The 23,723-nt window shown below is 44.2% G+C and overlaps 1 protein-coding gene across 1 annotated transcript in view; it reads right to left on the bottom strand.

Annotated features, from left to right (window-relative positions):
- ncapg2 (non-SMC condensin II complex, subunit G2) overlaps positions 1–23,723 on the bottom strand; it is a 46,881-nt gene that overhangs the window by 1,756 nt on the left and 21,402 nt on the right. Inside the window, exons 4-26 of the mRNA XM_058395990.1 lie at positions 22,911–23,025; positions 22,540–22,697; positions 19,358–19,492; positions 19,116–19,210; positions 18,883–19,039; positions 14,561–14,653; positions 14,349–14,474; positions 12,887–13,063; positions 10,775–10,927; positions 9,383–9,605; positions 9,054–9,154; positions 8,774–8,947; positions 8,346–8,416; positions 8,109–8,262; positions 7,268–7,450; positions 7,037–7,147; positions 6,146–6,283; positions 5,076–5,175; positions 4,750–4,940; positions 4,485–4,625; positions 2,756–2,859; positions 1,170–1,270; positions 974–1,070 (exon numbers count right to left, since the gene is read on the bottom strand). Coding sequence (XP_058251973.1) covers positions 974–1,070; positions 1,170–1,270; positions 2,756–2,859; positions 4,485–4,625; positions 4,750–4,940; positions 5,076–5,175; positions 6,146–6,283; positions 7,037–7,147; positions 7,268–7,450; positions 8,109–8,262; positions 8,346–8,416; positions 8,774–8,947; positions 9,054–9,154; positions 9,383–9,605; positions 10,775–10,927; positions 12,887–13,063; positions 14,349–14,474; positions 14,561–14,653; positions 18,883–19,039; positions 19,116–19,210; positions 19,358–19,492; positions 22,540–22,697; positions 22,911–23,025 — 3,098 coding nt within the window. The remainder of the gene's footprint in view (positions 1–973; positions 1,071–1,169; positions 1,271–2,755; positions 2,860–4,484; positions 4,626–4,749; positions 4,941–5,075; positions 5,176–6,145; positions 6,284–7,036; positions 7,148–7,267; positions 7,451–8,108; positions 8,263–8,345; positions 8,417–8,773; positions 8,948–9,053; positions 9,155–9,382; positions 9,606–10,774; positions 10,928–12,886; positions 13,064–14,348; positions 14,475–14,560; positions 14,654–18,882; positions 19,040–19,115; positions 19,211–19,357; positions 19,493–22,539; positions 22,698–22,910; positions 23,026–23,723) is intronic.

The raw sequence follows: 23,723 nt of genomic DNA, 5'->3' as shown, positions 1-23,723 counted from the left end.
GGGTAAAGACCTCAGTGTAGCATTGCTGTTGTTTTGGACTCTAGCCTTAAAAATTCAACTTATTTCTATTTATACAGTTGATAAGTGAACTGTTATGAAATATATTTATGGTTTAATATAAAACATTATTTGATATAAATATAAAATATTGGGATAAGCTGAATATATAATCTTCCTGTGCTGCTGGAACTGAGTTAATTTGACTCTGTCCTTATTTTAAATAACAGAATACTCAGACTGATGTGTTCATAGTTTCTATATATGCATGTAGGATGTAGGGTACCCGTTTATATATTCCTACACCACTACATACATCTTGCACTTATTCAGTAATCTAGTGCCCTATATATTGTGTAGGAAGCGTTATTTTGCACTTTTTATATCTAGATATATGTACATATTGAATTTTTCTATATATTATATATGTTTATACATGTATATATTTGTATATGCATATCCGATAACTATTGGATTTTCATAATTTATCATGTCTGAATTTCTACTATGTTAGTTTTTATTCTTCCTATTTTTCTCTAAATATTTTATCTATATCCCTATATTTTTCATGTCCACACACTTTTAAATTTACTCTTCTTCTTTCTTCAAAATGTAAGACAGTCATAAAAATCATTTCACTACATGTCATACTGTGTATGATTTCATATGTGATAAATAAAATTTGAATTTGAATCTGTACCCAAATGGCTCTGGATTGAACATCTCATGCCCTACATAGGGTGTAGTAACCATCGTAGTGCATGTCTGTAATGATCTAAATTCCTAATGGCTCTGTTTTAGACAGTCAGAGCCCTACATAGGGTGTAGTAACCATCGTAGTGCATGTCTGTAATGCTCTAGATTCCTAAGGGCTCTGTTTTAGACAGTCAGACAGGGTTCGAAAGTGCTATTTTGTGACTTTTCTCTGAATGTACTTGTGTATACAGGAAGGTTTAGAGAAGTGTGTGTGTGTTACCGGTGAGCCGAATCATCTGCCGTGACGCCGTAGTGCTGCAGGATCTGTCTGTGCACTGACACACTGATTCCCTTCAGATGAGCGCTGAACTTTTCCACTACACAAACGTCACAACAAACAAATGTGAATCAGCTGAATCCTGGATTCTGATTGGCTACAGAGGGTAACGGCTAACTCACGACAATGTGAGACTCACTTTTTCTCACGATGGCCAGAATGTGTGTGATGGCTGTGAGTCCGCCGATGCTGTCGATGGCCTCAGAGTCGACGGTGGAGCTCATCTCAGTCAGGAAGCACCTAGAGATGATCAGAGTAAACACAGACAATAAATCTAATCTGAACCACTGTGTCTCTACCTCAACCCCAAATACCAGCCCTAGAGCGAGCAGGACAATTACATGCCTTCTCTATCCTAATAGCTTAAAGTCAGCTAAATAAAGTGCTTAATTTTTTTAAAAATTTAGTGTTGGAGGTTTCATGGCTAAATTTGACCAGCCTGGTGGCCAATCTTCATTGATTGCACATTCCACCAGTAAGAGCAGAGTGTGAAGGTTTAATTAGCAGAGTAATAGCACAGTTTGCTTAAAATATTGCAATGCACACAACATTATGGGAGACATATCAGAGTTCAAAAGAGGACAAATTGTTGGTGCACGTCTCGTTGGCGCATCTGTGACTAAGACAGCAAGTCTTTGTGATGTATCAAGAGCCACAGTATCCAGGGTAATGTCAGCATACCACCAAGAAGGACGAACCACATCCAACAGGAGTAACTGGACGCAAGAGGAAGCTGTCTGAAAGGGATGTCCGGGTGCTAACCCGGATTGTATCCAAAAAACAGCTGCCCAACTCACTGCAGAATTAAATGTGCACCTCAACTCTCCCGTTTCCACCAAAACTGTCCGTCGGCAGCTCCACAGGGTCAATGTACATGGCCAATGCCAAACGTCGGTTTCAATGGTGCCAGCATCGAAAATCTTGGGCTGTGGACAATATGAAACATGTATTGTTCTCTGATGAGTCCACCTTCACTGTCTTTCCCACATCCGGGAGAGTTACGGTGTGGAGAAGCCCCAAAGAAGCGTACCACCCAGACTGTTGCATGCCCAGAGTGAAGCATGGGGGTGGATCAGTGATGGTTTGGGCTGCAATATCATGGCATTCCCTAGGCCCAATACTTGTGCTAGATGGGCGTATCACTGCCAAGGACTACCGAACCATTCTGGAGGACCATGTGCATCCAGTGGTTCAAACATTGTATCCTGAAGGCGGTGCCATGTATCAGGATGATAATGCACCAATACACACAGCAAGACTGGTGACAGAGTGGTTTAATGAACATGAAAGTGAAGTTGAACATCTCCCATGGCCTGCACAGTCACCAGATCTAAATATTATTGAGCCACATTGGGGTGTTTTGGAGGAGTGAGTCAGGAAACGTTTTCCTACACCAGCATCACATAGTGACCTGGCCACTATTCTGCAAGAAGAATGGCTCATAATCCCTCTGGCCACTGTGCAGGACTTGTATCTGTCATTCCCAAGACGAACTGATGTTGTATTGGCCACAAAAGGAGGCCTTACACCATACTAATGAATTATTGTGGTCTAAAACCAGGCATTTCAGTTTCATTGTCCAACCCCTGTATATATATATATATATATATATATATATATATATATATATATATGTGTGTGTGTGTGTGTGTGTGTGTGTGTGTGTGTGTGTGTGTATGTATGTATGTGTGTTTGTATGTATGTGTGTGTGTGTGTGTGTGTTACCTGGTCACTGCAGGTGATTTGAGGATGGCGGACATGATGCTGCTGGAGAGAGGAGGCAGATCCGTTACGGTCTCTGGAGTCGCCAAGTTTTCAGGATCGGAAATCTACAAATAAGAACAAAAAAATCTCTTAGTGAAGTCCATCAGCAGTTACACGGGTAATTATTACAGTCAGCTCTTTTTGTTCAATCCAGTTCTGATCTTTATTTCAGTTTTCTCTTTCTGTGTGTGAGGCTTAGTTTTGATTTCATGTCCACATTTTACTGTAAAAAGTTAAGGGGTGGGATATATTAGGGAAGTGTCAGTTTTCTTTGGTTATATGATGTATTTAGTATGTACACACACACACACACACACACACACACAGATCAGCCATAAGATTATGACCACTGACAGGGGTGGGATATATTAGGCAGCAAGTGAACATTTTGTCCTTAGAGTTGATGTTAGAATCAGGAAAAATGGACAAGTGTAAGGATTTGAGCGAGTTTGACCAAAAAGACCAAATTGTGATGGCTAGACCACTGGATCAGAGCATCTCCAAAACTGCAGCTCTTGTGGGATGTTCCTGGTCTGCAGTGGTCAGTATCTATCAAAAGTGGTCCAAGGAAGGAACAGTGGTGAACCGGCGACAGGGTCATGGGCGGTCAAGGCTCACTGATGCACGTGGAGAGAGAAGGCTGGCCCGTGTGATCCGATCCAACAGACGAGCTACTGTTGCTCAAACTGCTGAAGAAGTTAATGCTGGTTCTGATAGAAAGGGGTCAGAATACACAGTGCATCACAGTTTGTTGTGTATGGAGTCGCATAGCCACAGACTGGTCAGGGTGCCCATGTTGACCCCTGTGCACCACCAAAAGGTCCAACAGTGGACACGTGAGCAACAGAACTGGACCACGGAGCAATGGAAGAAGGTGGCCTGGTCTGATGAATCATGTTTTCTTTTACATCATGTGGATGGCCGGGTGCATGTGCGTCTCTTACCTGGGGAACACATGGCACCAAGATGCACTATGGGAAGAAGGCGAGTTGGCGGAGGCAGTGTCCAGCTTTGGTCAACGTTCTGCTGGGAAACCTTGGGTCCTGTCATCCATATGGATGTTACTTTGACACGTACCACCTACCTAAGCATGGTTACAGACCAAGTATACCCTTTCATGGAAACAGTATTCCCTGATATGCGCTGGACAAAAATGACAGGGTGTCTGAGAAACCGTCCAATTTAACATGAAAGAGGCATCTGAGAGAAATTAAGAAGAGACGTGTAGAAGGAAAAGACGTCTGGTTTTCATTTTTATGGCAGAACCATGTCATTCAGTCATAACGGCGTTCATCAGGACGAGTGATTTGACTGATAAACCTGAGGAAAGATGGACGAGATCCATCACAGTAACTGCTCCGTAACACACACTGACACAGGAGACATCACACTCTCCCCATACACTACTGCTTTTATTATTATTAATAATATGTATTATTTATCAGCACTAATATATACTTTAATATTAATGAACAAGGAGCAAAGCAATCAATCAATCTCCTCACACACAAACACACACACAAATATAAAGAATAGATTTATATAAATACATATCCAGAAGGGAATCACGCTCTCTCTCTCTCTCTCTGCCCCCCCTCTCACCTGCTCTCTCTCTCACTCTCATGGTCTCTCTGTCTCTCTCTCTCACTCCTTCACCCTCTCTCTCTCTCACACACACACACACACACACCTTCTGCAAAGTTCTGCTGATGTCGATGATAATGGCGGCGCACAGAGATGAGAAAATCCCCGTCATGACCTCGGACTTCTCCGACACCAACTGAGTCACCAGTAGGAAGTTGTGCAGGGCATCCAAGGAGGAGCAGCACAGCTACACACAGGGCAAAATAACATGGACAGGAAATAAAGTCAGTGCTTGTGTTTTAATCTCTCTTCTGGAGAAGAATAGAGAGAGTGAGTTAGAGAGACAGAGAGAGAGAGAGAGCCACACTCACCTCCTGACCCTCCTCTTTGTCTTTGCGTAAACGGTGTGCCATGACCTCTAGAACTTTCTGGAAAATGTTTGCGATGATACGCAGGGAGACAGACAGCTGCTCTTCCTGCCCCTCGGCATCATGGGAGACGCAGTCCTGAGCCACCTCGCTCAGCAGGGACAGCAGGACAGGGACACACATGTAGCCTTTCTCTGAAACCCACACACACACACACACACACACACACACACACACACATTTGGATATATGGTTATGGCAACAGCTGAGTTTTACAGTTTAATAGAGTTTAATAAGTGATGTGGTTTAATGATGATGTCATCACTCACCAGACAACAAGACGTAGGAGGAGAGCTGAAGCACGTGGTCATTAAAATCACTGTCCCCCAAAGAAACCTGCACTGTGTCCTTACACACATACAGACAGATCTGTACCCAGAGAGAGGTGGGAGAGGAGGAGGGGGGGCAGGATAAAGGGGGGAGCAAGAGAGAGAGAGAGAAATAAAGGAACTTATTAAAGAAACACTGTAAAAGCACGTAATGAGAAAGACAAGCAGAAGAAGAGTTTGAGAAACACATGAAGAAAAAAGTGAGGGGAAAAGAAGGAGAGACGCAGAAGAACAGGAATCAAGAGAAAAGCATGAGAGGAACACTGTAACAGCAGCGGAAGAGCAGGAATCAGGAGAAGAGCATGAGAGGAACACTGTAACAGCAGCGGAAGAGCAGGAATCAGGAGAAGAGCACGAGAGGAACACTAACAGCAGCAGCAGAGCAGGAATCAGGAGAAGAGCACGAGAGGAACACTAACAGCAGCAGCAGAGCAGGAATCAGGAGAAGAGCATGAGAGGAACACTGTAACAGCAGCAGAAGAGCTTAAGAAGCCATGTAAAGAAAATAAACAAGTAAAGCAGAAGCAGAAGAAGAAGAATGAAGAAATGAAAAGATGAGAAGTGAAGAGCTGCATTCATATAAAAACTACAAGATGACACAACGTGGTTGAGTTGTGTTTAAATATCACACAGGTTTTAACACAGAGTGTGTTGTTGATGTTTACATTTAAACACCTAATCAGTGTGAGTTCCACATCGTTATTTGAAAGATAATCCTGCTGAAGATGCTCCTCACTCTCATCTCTACTCCTCTGGGGTATTTTAGGAAAGAGTTTTTTTCCCCCTCATGACGCGAACCCTGTAGCAGCCGAACCACCCACCAGTCTAACACACAGACAGAGGGACGTGGGTGCTGCGTTTACCACATATACACACGCACACTCACATACATACATACACACACATACACACACACACGGACAGGAACTAACAGAATCAGGTCTGCTGTGATGTGAAGCATTTAAAGGAAGCAGCTGAAGAAGCTGAGACTTGACTGAGAACGCACTCACCTCCACTATCCTCCTGCTCAGACTCAGCTGCTGCTCAGACACACTGTCGCCAGGGGCAACCAGGAACGGGAGGACCCTCTTCTCCACCCAGTCCATGGACTCCTCCAGAGCGTTCAGAAAGCTCCGCCCCTCCTGGTGCTGACAGACAGGAGGAGGACGGGTTACACTTGGATTAGATCGTGTCAGATCAGATATTTCAGATAGAATGGTGCATACGGTTGGATGAATGAAAAAATAAATAGATAAAAGTGATGTGACTTTTTAAGTAGACAGATATACAGACAGATGAGCAGACAGACAGACAGGAGATCTGACAGACGGGCAGATAGACATGGGATTTGACAGACAGACAAACAGACAGACAGACATGGGATTTGACAGAAAGACAGACAGACATGGGATTTGACAGACAGATAGATGGGAAAACAGACAGACATAGGGATTGGATAGACAGATGGGCAGACAGACAGACATAGGGATTGGATAGACAGACAAACAGTCAGACATGGGATTCGACAGACAGACAGACGGTCAGGGGAATTGACAGACAGATAAGTCATGAGTAGAGAACGTAAGCGTGAGGGAAAAATTGCGACTTTTGTGACTTCTGTATCAGACATCAGACAGATGGCTTTGATGGACAGGCAGGCAGACAGACAGACAGACAGTCAATATACAGCGAGTTTGATAGACAGATGGACTGAAGCACAGAGAAACAGACAGACGAAGAGAACAGAGATACAGATGGACAGATAGACAGACAGATAACAAGAGGGTCTGATACACAAACAGACAGATGGATCAATAGACAAACAGATGAACAGAGAGATTGAGAGACAGACAGAGACAGTTGGGCAGATAGACAGGTGTGTGTGTGTGTGTTATACTCACTTTGTGTTGGAGATGGACGGTGAGGCGAGTGTGTAAGCCAAAAGCTCGGAGTGCTGTCTCTGTAACTGCTTCACTGACCTCACCCTCACTTAGAGAGGAGTACAGCACCTCCTATACACACACACACACACACACACACGTTATTCAGTCATTATGATCTTTGCATTACGACATATTATTTACTGCTGTATTTTCTCATGTTAAAGCTGTGCGTGTGTGTGTGTGTGTGACCTTCCAGGCAGCAAGGGCTGTGATGAGGGGTGTGAGCTGATCCACACTCAGACTCAAAACACTGTCCCGAGTGTGAGGCCTCAACAGCATGTACTCCAAATAATCCAACCCCAACTCCGGCTTCACCTCCACCTCCGGCTCATCAAACTGTACACGCCTGGAGTCCTGCATACTCTCATCCACCTGGAGAGAGACAGAGACAGAGAGAGAGAGAGAGGGAGAGAGGGAGAGAGAGAGAGAGAGAGAGAGTGATTGAATGAGTGATTGAGTGAGTGTGAGAGAGAGAGAGAGAGAGAGAGAGAGAGAGAGAGAGAGAGAGAGAGAGAGAGAGAGAGAGAGAGTGATTGAATGAGTGAGTGATTGAGTGAGTGTGAGAGAGAGAGAGAGAGAGAGGGATAGAGAGAGAGAGAGAAAGAGAGAGAGAGGGAGAGAGAGAGAGAGTGATTGAGTGAGTGTGAGAGTGAGAGAGAGAGAGAGAGAGAGGGATAGAGAGAGAGAGAAAGAGAGAGAGAGGGAGAGAGAGAGAGGGATAGAGAGAGAGAGAAAGAGAGAGAGAGGGAGGGAGAGAGAGAGAGAGAGAGAGAGAGAGAGAGTGATTGAATGAGTGATTGAGTGAGTGAGAGAGAGAGAGAGAGAGAGAGAGTGATTGAATGAGTGATTGAGTGAGTGTGAGAGAGAGAGAGAGAGAGAGAGAGAGGGGATAGAGAGAGAGAGAGAGAGAGAGGGATAGAGAGAGAGAGAGAGAGAGAGAACAGGAGAAAGAGAGAGAGAGAGAGAGAGAGAGAGAGTGAGTGAGTGAGTGAGTGAGTGAGTGAGTGTTTGGTGTCAGTTTAGTGTGTACCATCTTTATGGGCGTGGCCTCGGTGAGCCAGTGCACTGCCAGGTCCAGCACGTTGCTCAGATGACCCCACCCACACACACACTCAATCAGCTGACCATACACCGACACGGGCGAGCCGCTGTCCAGCCTCTTGAGCTGAGCCGATACTTTACTCCTGTCCCACACACACACACAAGACAGTGAGCGCAGTGAGCAAAGATGTTAGGTATAAGTGTGTGTGAATAACTTCAGACAGACCTGAACGCTGGAACAGCAGACACGGGGAGTAAAGATGCCAAGCGGATGAGTGCAGCTGTAGATCGCTCATCCTGTCTCACACACACACACACACACACAATGAATGTACACTACAACCACACGTAGCGTTAGAAAAAACCTGTCTATTGGCTTAGTGAGTGATCAGCGCCCTCTAGTGGCCTGAAACTTCACTGAATTAATTAAAGATGACAGAATCTGAACTAAATAAACACTTTTAAAAATAAACACTGACCCAGAAATAAGCTCCGCCTCTAGCATCCTCCTAGTGTTGTCATTAATGAGCATTAAAGCAGCGGTGTGAAGTGTTTACAGAAATATCAACATTCCTACTTCCTGTTTAGGAGTTTTATATTGTCCTGAATGGAATTCTGATGATGATGACGATGATGCAGATGAAGATGACTGACCTGAAAGACGCGGAGGTACTCGGGCAGGACGGAGGCGAACTTGGCGGTGGTGTAGTGCAGAGCCTCCTGGTTGAGCTGCAGGGATTTCTGGATGCTCTTCCACAGGATGACCAGCAGCTCCAGCAGACTTGCCATGACCGAGGTGTCCTTCACCGTCAAAACGTCCTCCAGCACCTGTTCTCACACACACACACACGTTTACACTGGAAACCTCTTTCACAGCTTCATACACTCTTCTGCTTCTAATGTCTGTGTGTGTGTGTGTTAACTGAAACACTACCGAGTTGTTCTCCTTGTTGCTGCAGACGGACTCGTCTGGGTTCTCCGCCGTCCTCTGAATGCACGCGTTCAAACACTTACGGATCATCAGCATCAGTTTCACTGCATCAACAACAGAGTAAACACTGAGTAAACAAACAAACAAACACACACACACAACCATGATTTCTTTAGACTAGGGGTATTTCTTTGACAAAAAATCTATTATATTCCACATAATGTGGAGTTAGTGTTTAGTAGTATTGAAGTCACACACACACACACACACAGATATACACACATACACACCCACACACAGACATACACACAGACACAGACACACACACAGACCTATGTTGGTGGGCGCGGTGTACATGTAGGCGTAGCGGTAGAACTTGCGCGCGGCTCCGGGGTTCATCTGGATGATGGACACACAGCGCTCACACCACACAGCCTCAGGCTGAGTCAGGGGGAGGAAGGAGGTGAAGAGCAGGTTCACAATGCGCTTCGACACACACACCGAGTCCAGCTCCAACCGCACCAACAGGTGCTCCATCGAACACACCTTCCAGAACTGACCACAGAGACACACACACACATCACTGATATCTCTCTCTCTCTCTCACACACACACCTTCCAGAACTCACCACAGAGACACACACACACACATCACTGATATCTCTCTCTCTCACACACACACACACACCTTCCAGAACTGAACACACACACACACCTTCCAGAACTGAGCAGACACACACACACACACCTTCCAGAACTGACCACAGAGACACACACACATATCACTGATATCTCTCTCTCTCTCACACACACACACACACACCTTCCAGAACTGAGCAGAGACACACACACACACACCTTCCAGAACTGAACACACACACACAGCTTCCAGAACTGAGCAGACACACACACACACACACACCTTCCAGAACTGAGCAGAGACACACACACACACACCTTCCAGAACTGAGCAGAGACACACACACACACACCTTCCAGAACTGAACACACACACACACCTTCCAGAACTGAGCAGAGACACACACACACACACACACCTTCCAGAACTGAACACACACACACAGCTTCCAGAACTGAGCAGACACACACACACACACACACCTTCCAGAACTGAGCAGAGACACAGATATCATACTACATACACTATATTTTTGGGACAAATTCAGGTGTTGATCTTGGCCCCTTAATTCCAGTGAAGGAACTCTTAATGCTTCAGCTTCATACCAAGACATTTTGGACACTTTCATGCTCCCAACTTTGTGGGAAAAGTTTGGGGATGACCCCTTCCTGTTCCAACATGACTGTACACCAGTGCACAAAGCAAGCTCCATAAAGACATGGATGAGTGAGTTTGGTGTAGAGGAACATTACAGAGGCCTGACCTCAACATGATAGAACACCTTTGGGATGAATTAGAGTGGAGACTGTGAGCCAGACCTTCTCGTCATCACAAAATCAGTGCCTGCACTTATTCTAAAGGAATGGTCAAATATTCCCATAAACACTCTCCTAAACCTTGTGGAAAGCCTTCCCAGAAGAGTTGAAGCTGTTATAGCTACAAAGGGCAGGACAACTCCATATTACATTCATGTGCATGTAAAGGCAGACGTCCCAAAACTTTTGGCAATATAGTGTAGATTTACTGTTTCTCTCTCTCTCTCTCTCTCTCTCACACACACACACACACACACACACACACACACCTTGGCAGCACGGACAGCTTTGATCTTGAGCAGCAGGTCGACAAAGGCCACCCGCACTTTCTCTGAGGTGTCATGGAGACTCAGCTTCAGTGCCGGGAGCAGCTTCTCCATCAGAGGGTGGCTCATACGATTGTCCAGAATCATCGACATGCACTACACACACACACACACACACACACACACACACACACACACACACGGTAAGTCATCATCTATGTGTGCATTACGTTACTCTGTCTATACAGAGTCTTAAAGAAAAAAAACAAAAAGGGTACTGTTAAATAAAAAAGGAGGACTAGGAGAGGAGAAAAGGGGGAAGAGAATGAGAAAAAGGGGAGGAGATAAGGAGGAAGAGGAAGAAGAGTGAGTAGGGGAGGAGAAGAAGTGCAGAAAAAAAGGTGAAGAAGAAAAAGAAGGAAAAAATAAAAATAATCCACCCAGAATTACAAATACTAAATAATTAGTTAAAAAACACAAAAAACTATATAATATCTAGAAAAACGATTACAGATACAATGCAACTACATATAAAAATACTTGATGTATAAAATAATATATATATATATATATATATATATATATATATATATATATATATATATGTACAGTATCTCACAAAAGTACACCCCTTACATTTTTGTAAATATTTTATTTTATCTTTTCATGTGACAACACTGAAGAAATGACACACTGCTCCAATGTAAAGTAGTGAGTGTACAGCCTGTATAACAGTGTAAATTTACTGTCCCCTCAAAATAACTCAACACACAGCCATTAATGTCTAAACCATTGGCAACTAAAGTGACTACACCCCTAAGTGGAAATGTCCAAATTGGGCCCAATTAGCCATTTACCCTCCCCAGTGTCATGTGACTCGTTAGTGTTACAAGGTCTCAGGTGTGAATGGGGAGCAGGTGTGTTAAATTTGGTGTTATTGCTCTCACACCCTCTCATACTGGTCACTGGAAGTTCAACATGGTACCTCATGGCAAAGAACTTTCTGAGGATCTGAAAAAAAAGAATTGTTGCTCTACATAAAGATGACCTAGGCTATAAGAAGATTTCCAAGACCCTGAAACTGAGCTGCAGCATGGTGGGCAAGACCATACAGCGGTTTTACAGGACAGGTTCCACTCAGAGCAGGCCTCGCCATGGTCCACCAAAGAAGTTGAGTGCACGTGCTCAGTGTCATATCCAGAGGTTGTCTTTGGGAAATAGACCTTACGCTCAGACCATACGCCACACACTGCATCAAATTGGTCTGCATGGCTGCCATCCCAGAAGGAAGCCTCTACTAAAGATGATGCTCAAGAAAGCCGGCATACAGTTTGCTGAAGATAAGCAGACTAAGGACATGGATTACTGGAACCATGTCCTGTGGTCCGATGAGACCAAGATAAACGTATTTGGTTCAGATGGTGTCAAGCGTGTGTGGCGGCAACCAGGTGAGGAGTACAAAGACAAGTGTGTCTTGCCTACAGTCAAGCATGGTGGTGGGAGTGTCATGGTCTGGGCCTGCATGAGTGCTGCTGGCACTGGGGAGCTACAGTTCATTGAGGGAACCATGAATGCCAACATGTACTGTGACATACTGAAGCAGAGAATGAGCCCCTCCCTTCAGAGACTGGGCCCCGGGGCAGTATTCCATCATGATAACGACCCCAAACACACCTCCAAGATGACCACTGCCTTGCTAAAGAGGGTAAAGGTGATGGACTGGCCAAGCATGTCTCCAGACCTAAACCCTATTGAGCATCTGTGGGGCATCGTCAAACGGAAGGTGGGGGAGCGCAAGGTCTCTAACATCCACCAGCTCTGTGATGTCATCATGGAGGAGTGGAAGAGGACTCCAGTGGCAACCTGTGAAGCTCTGGTGAACTCCATGCCCAAGAGGGTTAGGGAAGTGCTGGAAAATAATGGTGGCCACACACAATATTGACACTTTGGGCCCAATTTGGACATTTCCACTTAGGGGTGTACTCACTTTTGTTGCTAATGGTTTAGACATTAATAGCTGTGTGGTGAGGGGGCAGAGTGTAGCAGAGTGTCATTTCTTCAGTGTTGTCACGTGTAGTGTGTGTGTGTGTGTGTGTGTGTGTGTGCGAGAGAGACCATGAAGACAGCACAGCGACAGTCGGGGCTGCTGCTGTCTGAGGCGAGCTCCAGCAGCTTCTTCAGCAGGTCAGTGATGACGGAGGAGGGCAGAAGATCCCAACACCGAGACACCACTGAACATGCTCCTAACACCGCTGCACAGCGCACTGATGGACTCATGTCCTCCAGCAGAGCCTGTACACACACACACACACACACAGGTGAAACCCAGCACTGATTGATAAAAATGTGTTAAATACGTTTCTATATTAACAGCTCTGACCACATTCTCTACTGTCAGAGGTAACGAAAGAGAAGAAAGGGGGATTAAAAAAAGGAGAAGAAAAAGAAAAAGGAGAGGAAGAAGAAAGGGGGAAGAGTAGAAATAAAACAAAAAGGAGAAGGAAAGAGGGAGGAGAAACAGATAGAGGAATGGAGGGAGAAATGGAAGAACAGGAAGAGCAAAAGATAGAGGAAGAAAAAGAGGAGGAAGAAAAAAAGAGAAAGTAGAGGAGGAAAAGGAGATGATGCAGTAGAGGAAGAAAAAAGAGGGTTAAAAAAGGAGAACAAGAAAAATGAGAGGAGGAAGAAGAAGAAGGGGAAAGAAACGAAAGAGAAAGAACAAATAGAGAAGGAGGAAAAGGAAGAAGAGAAAGTAGAGGAGTAGGTGACGGAGCAGGAGAGGAAGAGAAGAAATAAAACAAAAAGGAAAAGGAGAGAAGGAGGAGGAAAGGAGAGAGAAATGGAGGAGGAAGAAGATGAAGAGGAAGGGAAAAAAGGGAGAAAAACAAATAGAAGAGGGGGAAAAGAAGAGAAAGAAGAGAAAGAAGAGGAGGAAGAGGAGACAATGATTCAGTAGCGGAAGAGAAGATAGGAGAAGAACAAAAGGAAGAGGAGGAAAAAGAGAAGGAAAAACAAAAAGAAAAGAAGGAGGAAGAACTAAAGAAAAAGGAGAAGAAGAGAATGTTGAGGAAGAGAAGAACAAAATGAAGAGGAGGAAAAAGAGGAAAGACAATAGAGGGGGAAGAAAAGAAGGAGGAATAAAAAAATAAAATGAGAACGAAGAAGAAAAGGAAGAGGAGAAAGTAGAGGAGGAAGAGATGAAGCTGTAGAGGAAGAGAAAAGAGGAAGAAGAAGAACAAAAGGAAGAGGAAGAGAAACAAATAGAAAGGGGGAAGGAAAAGAAGGACAAAGCACAAATAGAGGAGGAGGAAGAAAAGGAAGAAGAGGAAGAAGAGAAAATAGAGGAGGAAGAGGAGATGATGGCTGCAGTAGAGGAAGAAGAACAAAAGGAAGAGAAAAAGGAAGAAGAAAAGGAAGGAGAGAAAGTAGAGCAGGAAGAGGAGGAGATGAAGCAGAAGAGAGGAAGGAGAAGAAAAGCCTCTAGATGTGCAGTTAGCTGGACAGACTGCAGATAAGAATGAGGGAGGCAGAGACAGGAAGTGATGTCATCACTGAGCAGAGGGAAAGTGAGACTCACAAAGAGTGTGTCCAGTTGTTTCTGCACCAGCTCGTCCACTCGCTCACTGCCCATGTTGGGGTCATGGATGGGGAATGCCTCGGTGAAGAGCAAGGTGGCGTTCGCTCGCACCTCCGCGTTCACCGCCTGACACACACACACACACAAACGTCTGTTAAAGACACAATACAGTGTGGGGTATTGATGATGTCCAGTGATGTGATGAGCTTCACCCTCAGAGCTTTCCACAGGATGGGCATGTAGAGTCGATGCAGCATCTCGTCCACTCCCTGCCTGAACTTCTGCTTGTGCAAATACGTCAGAATCTGCAGCACAGAATATAATAATAAAATAAATTTCATTTTAATTCACTGTGCACACAAAACAAAGTGTCTAAAAAGTGTGTGTGTATATACACCAATCAGCCATAACATTATGACCACCTGCCTAAAATTGTGCTGATCCCCCTCCTTTTGCTGCCAAAACAGCCCTGACCCATCGAGGCCTGGACTCCACTAGGTCCCTGAAGGTGTGCTGTGGTATCTGGCACCAAGATATTAGCAGCAGATCCTTCAAGTCCTCCAAGTTGGGGCCTCCAGCACATCCCACAGATCCTGGATTGAATTGAGATCTGTGGAATTTGGAGGCCTGATCAACACCTCAAACTTCTTGTTCTTGTGGTCATCAAACCATTCCTGAACCATTTGAGGCACAGTGCATTATCCTGCTGAAAGAGACCACAGCCATCAGGGAGTAGCGTTTCCATGAAAGGGTATACTTGGTCTTTAACAATGCTTAGGTAGGTGGTACGTGTCAAAGTAACATCCACATGGATGGGAGGATCCAAGGTTTCCCAGCAGAACATTGACCAAAGCTGGACACTGCCTCTGCCGGCTCGCCTTCTTCCCATAGTGCATCTTGGTGCCATGTGTTCCCCAGGTTAGAGACGCACACGCACTCGGCCATCCATGTGATGTAAAAGAAAACGTAATTCATCAGACCAAGCCATCTTCTTCCATTGCTCCGTGGTCCAATTATGATGCTCAAGTGTCCATTGTTGTACCTTTTGGTGGTGCACAGGGGTCAACATGGGCACCCTGACCAGTCTGTGGCTATGCGGCTTCATACACAACAAACTGTGATGCACTGTGTATTCTGACCCCTTTCTATCAGAACTAGTATTAACTTCTTCAGCAGGTTGAGCAACAGTAGCTCGTCTGTTGGATCGGATCACACGGGCCAGCCTTCACTCCCCACATGCATCAGTGAGCCTTGACCATCCATGACCCTGTCGCCGGTTCACCACTGCTTCTTCCTTGGACCACTTTTGATAGATACTGACCACTGCAGACCAGGAACACCCCACAAGAACTGCAGTTTTGGAGATGCTCTGATCCAGTGGTCTAGCCATCACAATTTGGTCAAACTCACTCAAATCCTTACGCTTGTCCATTTTTCCTGCTTCTAACACATCAACATTGAGGACAAAATGTTGACTTGCTGTCTAATATATCCCACCCACTAACAGGTGCCATGATGAGATGATCATCAGTCTTATTCACTTCACCTCTCGCTGCTCATAATGTTATGGTTGACTGGTGTATACATACATATACACATACGCTATATTGCCAAAAGTATTCGCTCACCTGCCTTGACTCGCATATGAACTTAAGTGAAATCCCATTCCTAATCCATAGGGTTCAATATGATGTCGGTCCACTCTTTGCAGCTATAACAGCTTCAACTCTTCTGGGAAGGCTGTCCACAAGGTTTAGGAGTGTGTTTATGGGAATTTTTGACCATTCTTCCAGAAGCGCATTTGTGAGGTCACACTGATGTTGGACGAGAAGGCCTGGCTCTCAGTCTCCGCACTAATTCATCCCAAAGGTGTTCTATCGGGTTGAGGTCAGGACTCTGTGCAGGCCAGTCAAGTTCATCCACACCAGACTCGGTCATCCATGTCTTTATGGACCTTGCTTTGTGCACTGGTGCACAGTCATGGTGGAAGAGGAAGGGGCCAGCTCCAAACTGTTCCCACAAAGTTGGGAGCATGGAATTGTCCAAAATGTCTTGGTATGCTGAAGCATTCAGAGTTCCTTTCACTGGAACTAAGGGGCCAAGCCCAGCTCCTGAAAAACAACCCCACACCATAATCCCCCCTCCACCAAACTTTACACTTGGCACAATGCAGTCAGACAAGTACCGTTCTCCTGGCAACCGCCAAACCCAGACTCGTCCATCAGATTGCCAGATGGAGAAGCGCGATTCGTCACTCCAGAGAACGTGTCTCCACTGCTCTAGAGTCCAGTGGCGGCGTGCTTTACACCACTGCATCCGACGCTTTGCATTGCACTTGGTGATGTATGGCTTGGATGCAGCTGCTCGGCCATGGAAACCCATTCCATGAAGCTCTCTGCGCACTGTTCTTGAGCTAATCTGAAGGCCGCATGAAGTTTGGAGGTCTGTAGCGATTGACTCTGCAGAAAGTTGACGACCTCTTCGCACTATGCGCCTCAGCATCCGCTGACCCCGCTCCGTCAGTTTACGTGGCCTACCACTTCGTGGCTGAGTTGCTGTCGTTCCCAAACACTTCCACGTTCTTATAATACAGCTGACAGTTGACTGTGGAATATTTAGGAATGAGAAAATTTCACGACTGGATTTGTTGCACAGGTGGCATCCTATCACAGTTCCACGCTGGAATTCACTGAGCTCCTGAGAGCGACCCATTCTTTCACAAATGTTTGTAAAAACAGTCTGCATGCCTAGGTGCTTGATTTTATACACCTGTGGCCATGGAAGTGATTGGAACACCTGATTCTGATTATTTGGATGGGTGAGCGAATACTTTTGGCAATATAGTGTAGTATATACATACTAAATTGTATATATATACACACCCACACAGTTTACATACCCTGGCAGAATTTATGATTTCTTGGGTATTTTTCAGAGAATATGAATGATAACACAAAAACTTTTCTTTCACTCATGGTTAGTGGTTGGCTGAAACCATTTATTGTAAAACAACTGTGTTTACTCTTTTTAAATCATAATGGCAACAGAAACTAATAACCCTGATCAAAAGTTTACATACCCTGGTGATTTTGGCCAGATAACATGCACACAAGTTGACACAAACGAGTTTGAATGGCTATTAAAGGTAACCATCCTCACCTGTGATCTGTTTGCTTGTAATTAGTGTGTGTATAAAAGGTCAATGAGTTTCTGGACTCTTGACAGACCATTGTTCATCCAGTGCTGCACTGACGTTTCTGGATTCTGAGTCATGGGGAAAGCAAAAGAATTGTCAAAGGATCTGCGGGAAAAGGCAGTTGAACTGTATAAAACAGGAAAGGGATATAAAAAGATATCCAAGGAATTGAGAATGCCAATCAGCAGTGTTCAAACTCTAATAAAGAAGTGGAAAATGAGGGGTTTTTTTGAATGGTCAGGTAGACCAACTAAAATTTCAGCCACAACTACCAAGAAAATTGTTCGGGATGCAAAGAAAAATCCACATATAACTTCAGGTGAAATACAGGACTCTCTGAAAACATGTGGTGTGGCTGTTTCAAGATGCACAATAAGAAGAAAGATGGGCTGCATGGTCGAGTTGCCAGAAGAAAGCCATTACTATGCAAATGCCACAAAGTATCCCACTTACAATACGCCAAACAGCACAGAGACAAGCCTCAAACCTTCTGGCACAAAGTCATTTGGAGTGATGAGACCAAAATTGAACTTTTTGGCCACAACCATAAACGCTACATTTGGAGAGGAGTCAACAAGGCCTATGATGAAAGGTACACCATTCCTACTGTGAAACACGGAGGTGGATCGCTGATGTTCTGGGGATGTGTGAGCTACAAAGGCACAGGAAATTTGGTCAAAATTGATGGCAAAATGAATGCAGTATGTTATCAAAAAATACTGGAGGAAAATTTGCACTCATCAGCCCGGAAGCTGCGCATGGGACGTACTTGGACATTCCAACATGACAATGATCCAAAACACAAGGCCAAGTCGACCGGTCATTGGCTACAGCAGAATAAAGTGAAGGTTCTGGAGTGGCCATCTCAGTGTCCTGACCTCAATATCATTGAGCCACTCTGGGGAGATCTCAAACGTGCAGTTCATGCAAGACAGCCCAAGAATTTACAGGAACTGGAGGCTTTTTGCCAAGAAAAATGGGAAGCTTTACCATCTGAGAAGATAAAGAGCCTCATCCACAATTACCACAAAAGACTTCAAGCTGTCACTGATGTTAAAGGAGGCAATACACAGTATTAAGAACTGAGGTATGTAAACTTTTGATCAGGGTCATTTGGGTAGTTTCTGTTGTCATTATGATTTAAAAAGAGTAAACAAGTTGATTCATAATAAATGGTTTCAGCCAAACACTAACCATGAGTGAAAGAAAAGTTTTTGTGTTATCATTTATATTCTCTGAAAAATGGCCAAGAAATCATAAATTCTGCCAGGGTATGTAAACTTATGAGCACAACTGTATATGCATGTGTGCTTTCATGTGTGTGTGTGTGTATCAGACCTGGCGCACTTTGCCGTGTACAGGTGAGGTTCGGTGCAGCAGTATCGCATGCTGCATCAGGTCCTGGATACATGACGACTCAATTTCCTCCAGGAACGGACTGCTCGCCTTCTTCCATGCCCGGAAATAGATCTCAGCCACATCTTCAGCCACGGCTCTGCAGAACACACAGCGTTTTACACACAGACCCTGCTGCATCTGTGTATCAGTGTGTACAGCACTCACACACTCACTTAGACAGAAACTGCAGCTGGTTCTTGATGGTCTCGTGGATCATCTTGATGAAGCCCACGTCCCAGCTGAAGAGGAACGCCAAAAAACGCTTCCCCTGGGAGACAGAGAGAAACACACACATACAGACACAAAATCTCAATTTTATACAGCAAACAAAGTTATAATACTGAAATGATTTCCCACAATCAGGCTAACCGTTTAATTTTGTTATTATAAGTTGAACACACACACACACACACACCTCCTCTCGTTTGATGTGGTTGGTGCTGAGGAAGCACTGCAGCAGGGGGTTGGTGATGTATTGACCCCTCTCCGAGTCAAACTCTACACTGAGCAGCACGTCACGCAGAGAGTAGAGACGGTTCAGCTCACTCAGCTACGGAGACAACACACACACAGTTTGAACATGTGAATAAAGAAAAGGAGGAACAAGAGGAACAAGAACAGGAGGAGGAGGACAGATAAAAGAAAGAGGCAGAGAGAGGGAGAGAGAGAGGGCAAGAGGGGTGGGGAGTGAGAGTGAGTGAGAGAAAAAGGGAGAGAGAGAAAGGTTAAATTCATTCAGTATCAATTCAGTGAAGACACCAATGACAAACACAAAGGATCAGGAAGCCATCATGAAAAAACTTCCTTAAAGGTCTCAGTGTTCATGATCACTCAGTACACAGTTTATCCTTTAGCTTAGCATTTGGAAGGGTTTTGTACCCGGAACATAACACTGTCAGGTCTCCAGCTCTTTATTAACAATTCTCTGAGAACAAACTAAACCTGCACGCTGGCAAAGTTTAAGAAGACAAATGTCTGGACAAGCTGGTGAGGAAGGCGGGCTCGATTGTAGGCTCAGAACTGGACAGCCTGACATCAGTGGCAGAGGGGAGGGCGCTGAGCAGGCTCCTGTCCATCATGGACAATCCACTGCATTCACTGTACAACATCATCTCCAGACAGAGAAGCAGCTTCAGTGACAGGTTGTTGTCACTGCCCTGCTCCACTGACAGACTGAGGAGGTTGTTCCTCCCCCATGCCATGCGACTCTTTAATTCCACATGGGGTGGGAGGAGTCAGTGCTGACACTAGGACTGCACAATAAACCACACATTACACACAATACACTCCGGTTTATACAGAACTCTCAATAAACTGAGATTTGCACAGGACCCATAAACACGCAGTTTTTGTACATAACAGTTTTTGCACATCGACTAGGTCTGTAAATTTAAACACTTGTTTTTGCACATTACTCATCTTGTTTTTCATCTCATTCTCCATATTTATTCCCAAGTCTCTCTTTAGTATTTTTCTGCTATATTTTGTTATATTCTGCTATATTTTGTAATAATCTATTTTTTGTTATTTGATATATTTTGTTATTTGATAATTTTTTATATATATATTTGTATCCTAATTTGGGTATTTTAGTATTTTTCTGCTATATTTTGTTATATTCTGCTATTTGGTAATATTTTATATTTTTGTTATTTTATATATTTTTTGTACCCTAATTTGGGTATTTTAGTATTTTTGTTATATTCCTATTTTATCTGTTACCTGTGTTTGTGGATACTGCTGGAAACTGCTGAATTTCCCTTTGGGATGAATAAAGTGTCTGTCTGTCTGTCTGTCTGTCTGTCCAAAGCCATCACTTCCAGGAACATTCCACAAGGTCCTTCAGATTCCAGCAGGAAGATTCCTGTTAGATGTGGAGAGAGTTCCACCATAGCAGCAGTCACCTCATCAACAGTAAGCTCTCGTCTCTGAAGGGTCCCTCTGCTCTGAGGTTAGAACAGGGACACCCTGTAGGAGGTCACTTATCTGTTAACTGTTTATTCACCTTCTCAGCAGTGTAGAGGGTCCACAGTCAGTCTGCACATCTCCACTGGGTCAGAAGTAATATGTCTGTTACTGTCTTATTGTGTTTTCCCTCTCGTTAGCCTTTTATAGTGGGGCAGTTTGCCTTGTCTAATTGCGATGATGAGTTTCTTTAACCTGTATGGTTTCTGCTGTGAGAGTTCTCTGTAATTACACACACTTCATGCCCGCATCACAGAAAACACAAACTCATCAAGGTCAGGAAAAAAATCACCTGACTTTCCTTCTTTTATCCTGAAATTAGTTAATTTCCTCAACAGTATAGAAGTCCTTTTCAGCTACTTCTGACCACTGCTCCTCGTCTCCCATACTACACTCAGTAAACTGGGATAGCCCATAAACATCATCAGCCAAGCCTTCTTCTGAAGTTCCTACCTGTACTGTATCAGTGGACACACACACACACTCAGCACTGCCCTGAGCCTCACTCTCTTCATTAGAAACATTCACATTCTCACATCCAGGCTGTTCATCATTTACACTTCTTACATCATTCTCACTCACTTCCTTCTGCCCCTTCACGTCTTCAGTAGCTCCATTCACCTGCACACAACCTTCTCCTTCTTTGTCCTCCGTATGATGGTCAGTGTTAACATTAGTGTTATGGACAGATGGCCGAGGGTCAGTATTCACGTTCTTATGCGGGCACGAGAAGCATTTATGGCCTAAATCTCCACATTCAAAACACCGGAGATTTTCCGTACTCCATTTAAGAATTATTCTCATGAGAAACAAAGAAGTATAACTAGTGTGTGCTCGGGTGAGTTTATAAACATGTAGACCTGCCGTCTAAAAGACATGACATGTATTAGCGCCATGATTTTACAGCTGAGCGGGATCATTTTAATGGAGCTTGCGGTTTTTCCGAAACGCTTTAATTCCTTAGTGATGGTGTCGTTAGAGACAAAAGGTGGAACATTAGAGACAGTGATTCTGGTGGCTGGGGCTGACAGAGGGGTCACAGTCACATGAGCTCCTCTTATCCATATTCCGTCCACAGCCAACTGATTAATGATCGATTCGCTTTTAAAGAAAGTAACAATGGCCTTATTCATGCGCGAGGCTGACAGAATGTTGTCGAACCCCACCTGCTCTCCTACAACCTCCAGCAGCTCCTCCACTGTGACACCGGGCTCCAGTACACACCTACAGAGGAAGAGGCTCGGTGTTCCCTGAGTGGGAGTAGCCGCCATACTACACTGCATCACACGCAGAGAAACTTTACACACACACAGAACTATTTTAACAGCAATGCCTGACTAAAGAGAGGGAAAACACTTAAGAAAACACTGTATTTTCTCCACTCACTGAGAAAGAGAGAGAGAAAAAGAGAGAGAGAGAGAGAGAGAGAGAGAGAGAGAGAATGGGGAAGAGAGAAAAAAAGAGAGAAAGCAAAAGAGAAAGAGAGAGAGAGAGAGAGAAAGAGAGAGAGAGAGAGAGAGTGTGTGAGTGGGGCAGGGGGAGGGTGTAGAAGAAGAGGAGGAAGAATAATAGAAAGAAGAGAACTACTTGCTAGCTGGAACATAGAATAATATATCAACACACACACACTACCGTTTTCTTGAGTGTAACTGCGTTCTCCAAACAAGCGACGAAGGCAGTCCAGCCAAGCTCCTCCTTCCCCTGTAAGCCCCGCCTCCACCAGCACTCAAACAGCCAATGGATGGCCTTCTGGAGCGGCACCTCCGACAGGGGCAGGCAACTCTCTACACCTACATAACAACACACACACACACACACACTATTAATACACACAACTCTATACACCTACACAACACACACACTAATAATAAAAAATGTAATAGAGATGAATAAACATAATAGAGATGAATAAACATATAGACATGAATAAAGATGTAATAGAGATGAATAAAAATGTAATAGATTAATAAAAATGTAAAAGAGATGAATAAAGGTGTAATTACTGTTGAGAGTGTAAGCACAGTCCAGCAGGGCGGTGTACTGGTCTCCACTCTGGATCAAGTCCACACACACCGTACACACCAAGGTAACAGCCTCCAGCACTGACATGGTGTGTTTCTGAGTACGCGCACACACACACACACACACACACACACAGGAATAAATCTTTATGATTAAAATCTCTAAAAGTAAAATGACTAAGACCAACTAATAAATGTATGTGTGTCTCTGTGTAATGAGCGTGACTAAATGTGTGTGTCTGTGTAATGTGTGACCAAACAATGTGTGTGACGAAATAATGTGTATGTATATGTGTGACCAAATAATGCGTGTGCATGTTTCTGACCAAATAATGTGTGTGTATATGTGTCTGACCAAATAATGTGTGTGTGTGTGTATATGTGTCTGACCAAATAATGCGTGTGTGTGTATATGTGTCTGACCAAATAATGTGTGTGTGTGTATATGTGTCTGACCAAATAATGCGTGTGTGTGTATATGTGTCTGACCAAATAATGTGTGTGTGTGTATATGTGTCTGACCAAATAATGTGTGTGTGTGTATATGTGTCTGACCAAATAATGTGTGTGTGTGTGTATGTGTCTGACCAAATAATGTGTGTGTGTGTATATGTGTCTGACCAAATAATGTGTGTGTGTGTGTGTGTGTATATGTGTCTGACCAAATAATGTGTGTGTGTGTGTGTGTATGTGTCTGACCAAATAATGTGTGTGTGTGTGTATATGTGTCTGACCAAATAATGCGTGTGTGTATATGTGTCTGACCAAATAATGTGTGTGTGTATATGTGTCTGA

The sequence above is a fragment of the Hemibagrus wyckioides genome, linkage group LG07 (genome assembly GCF_019097595.1).
Source record: "Hemibagrus wyckioides isolate EC202008001 linkage group LG07, SWU_Hwy_1.0, whole genome shotgun sequence".
NCBI lineage: Eukaryota > Metazoa > Chordata > Actinopteri > Siluriformes > Bagridae > Hemibagrus > Hemibagrus wyckioides.
This window is presented reverse-complemented; position numbering and strand designations above follow the sequence as displayed.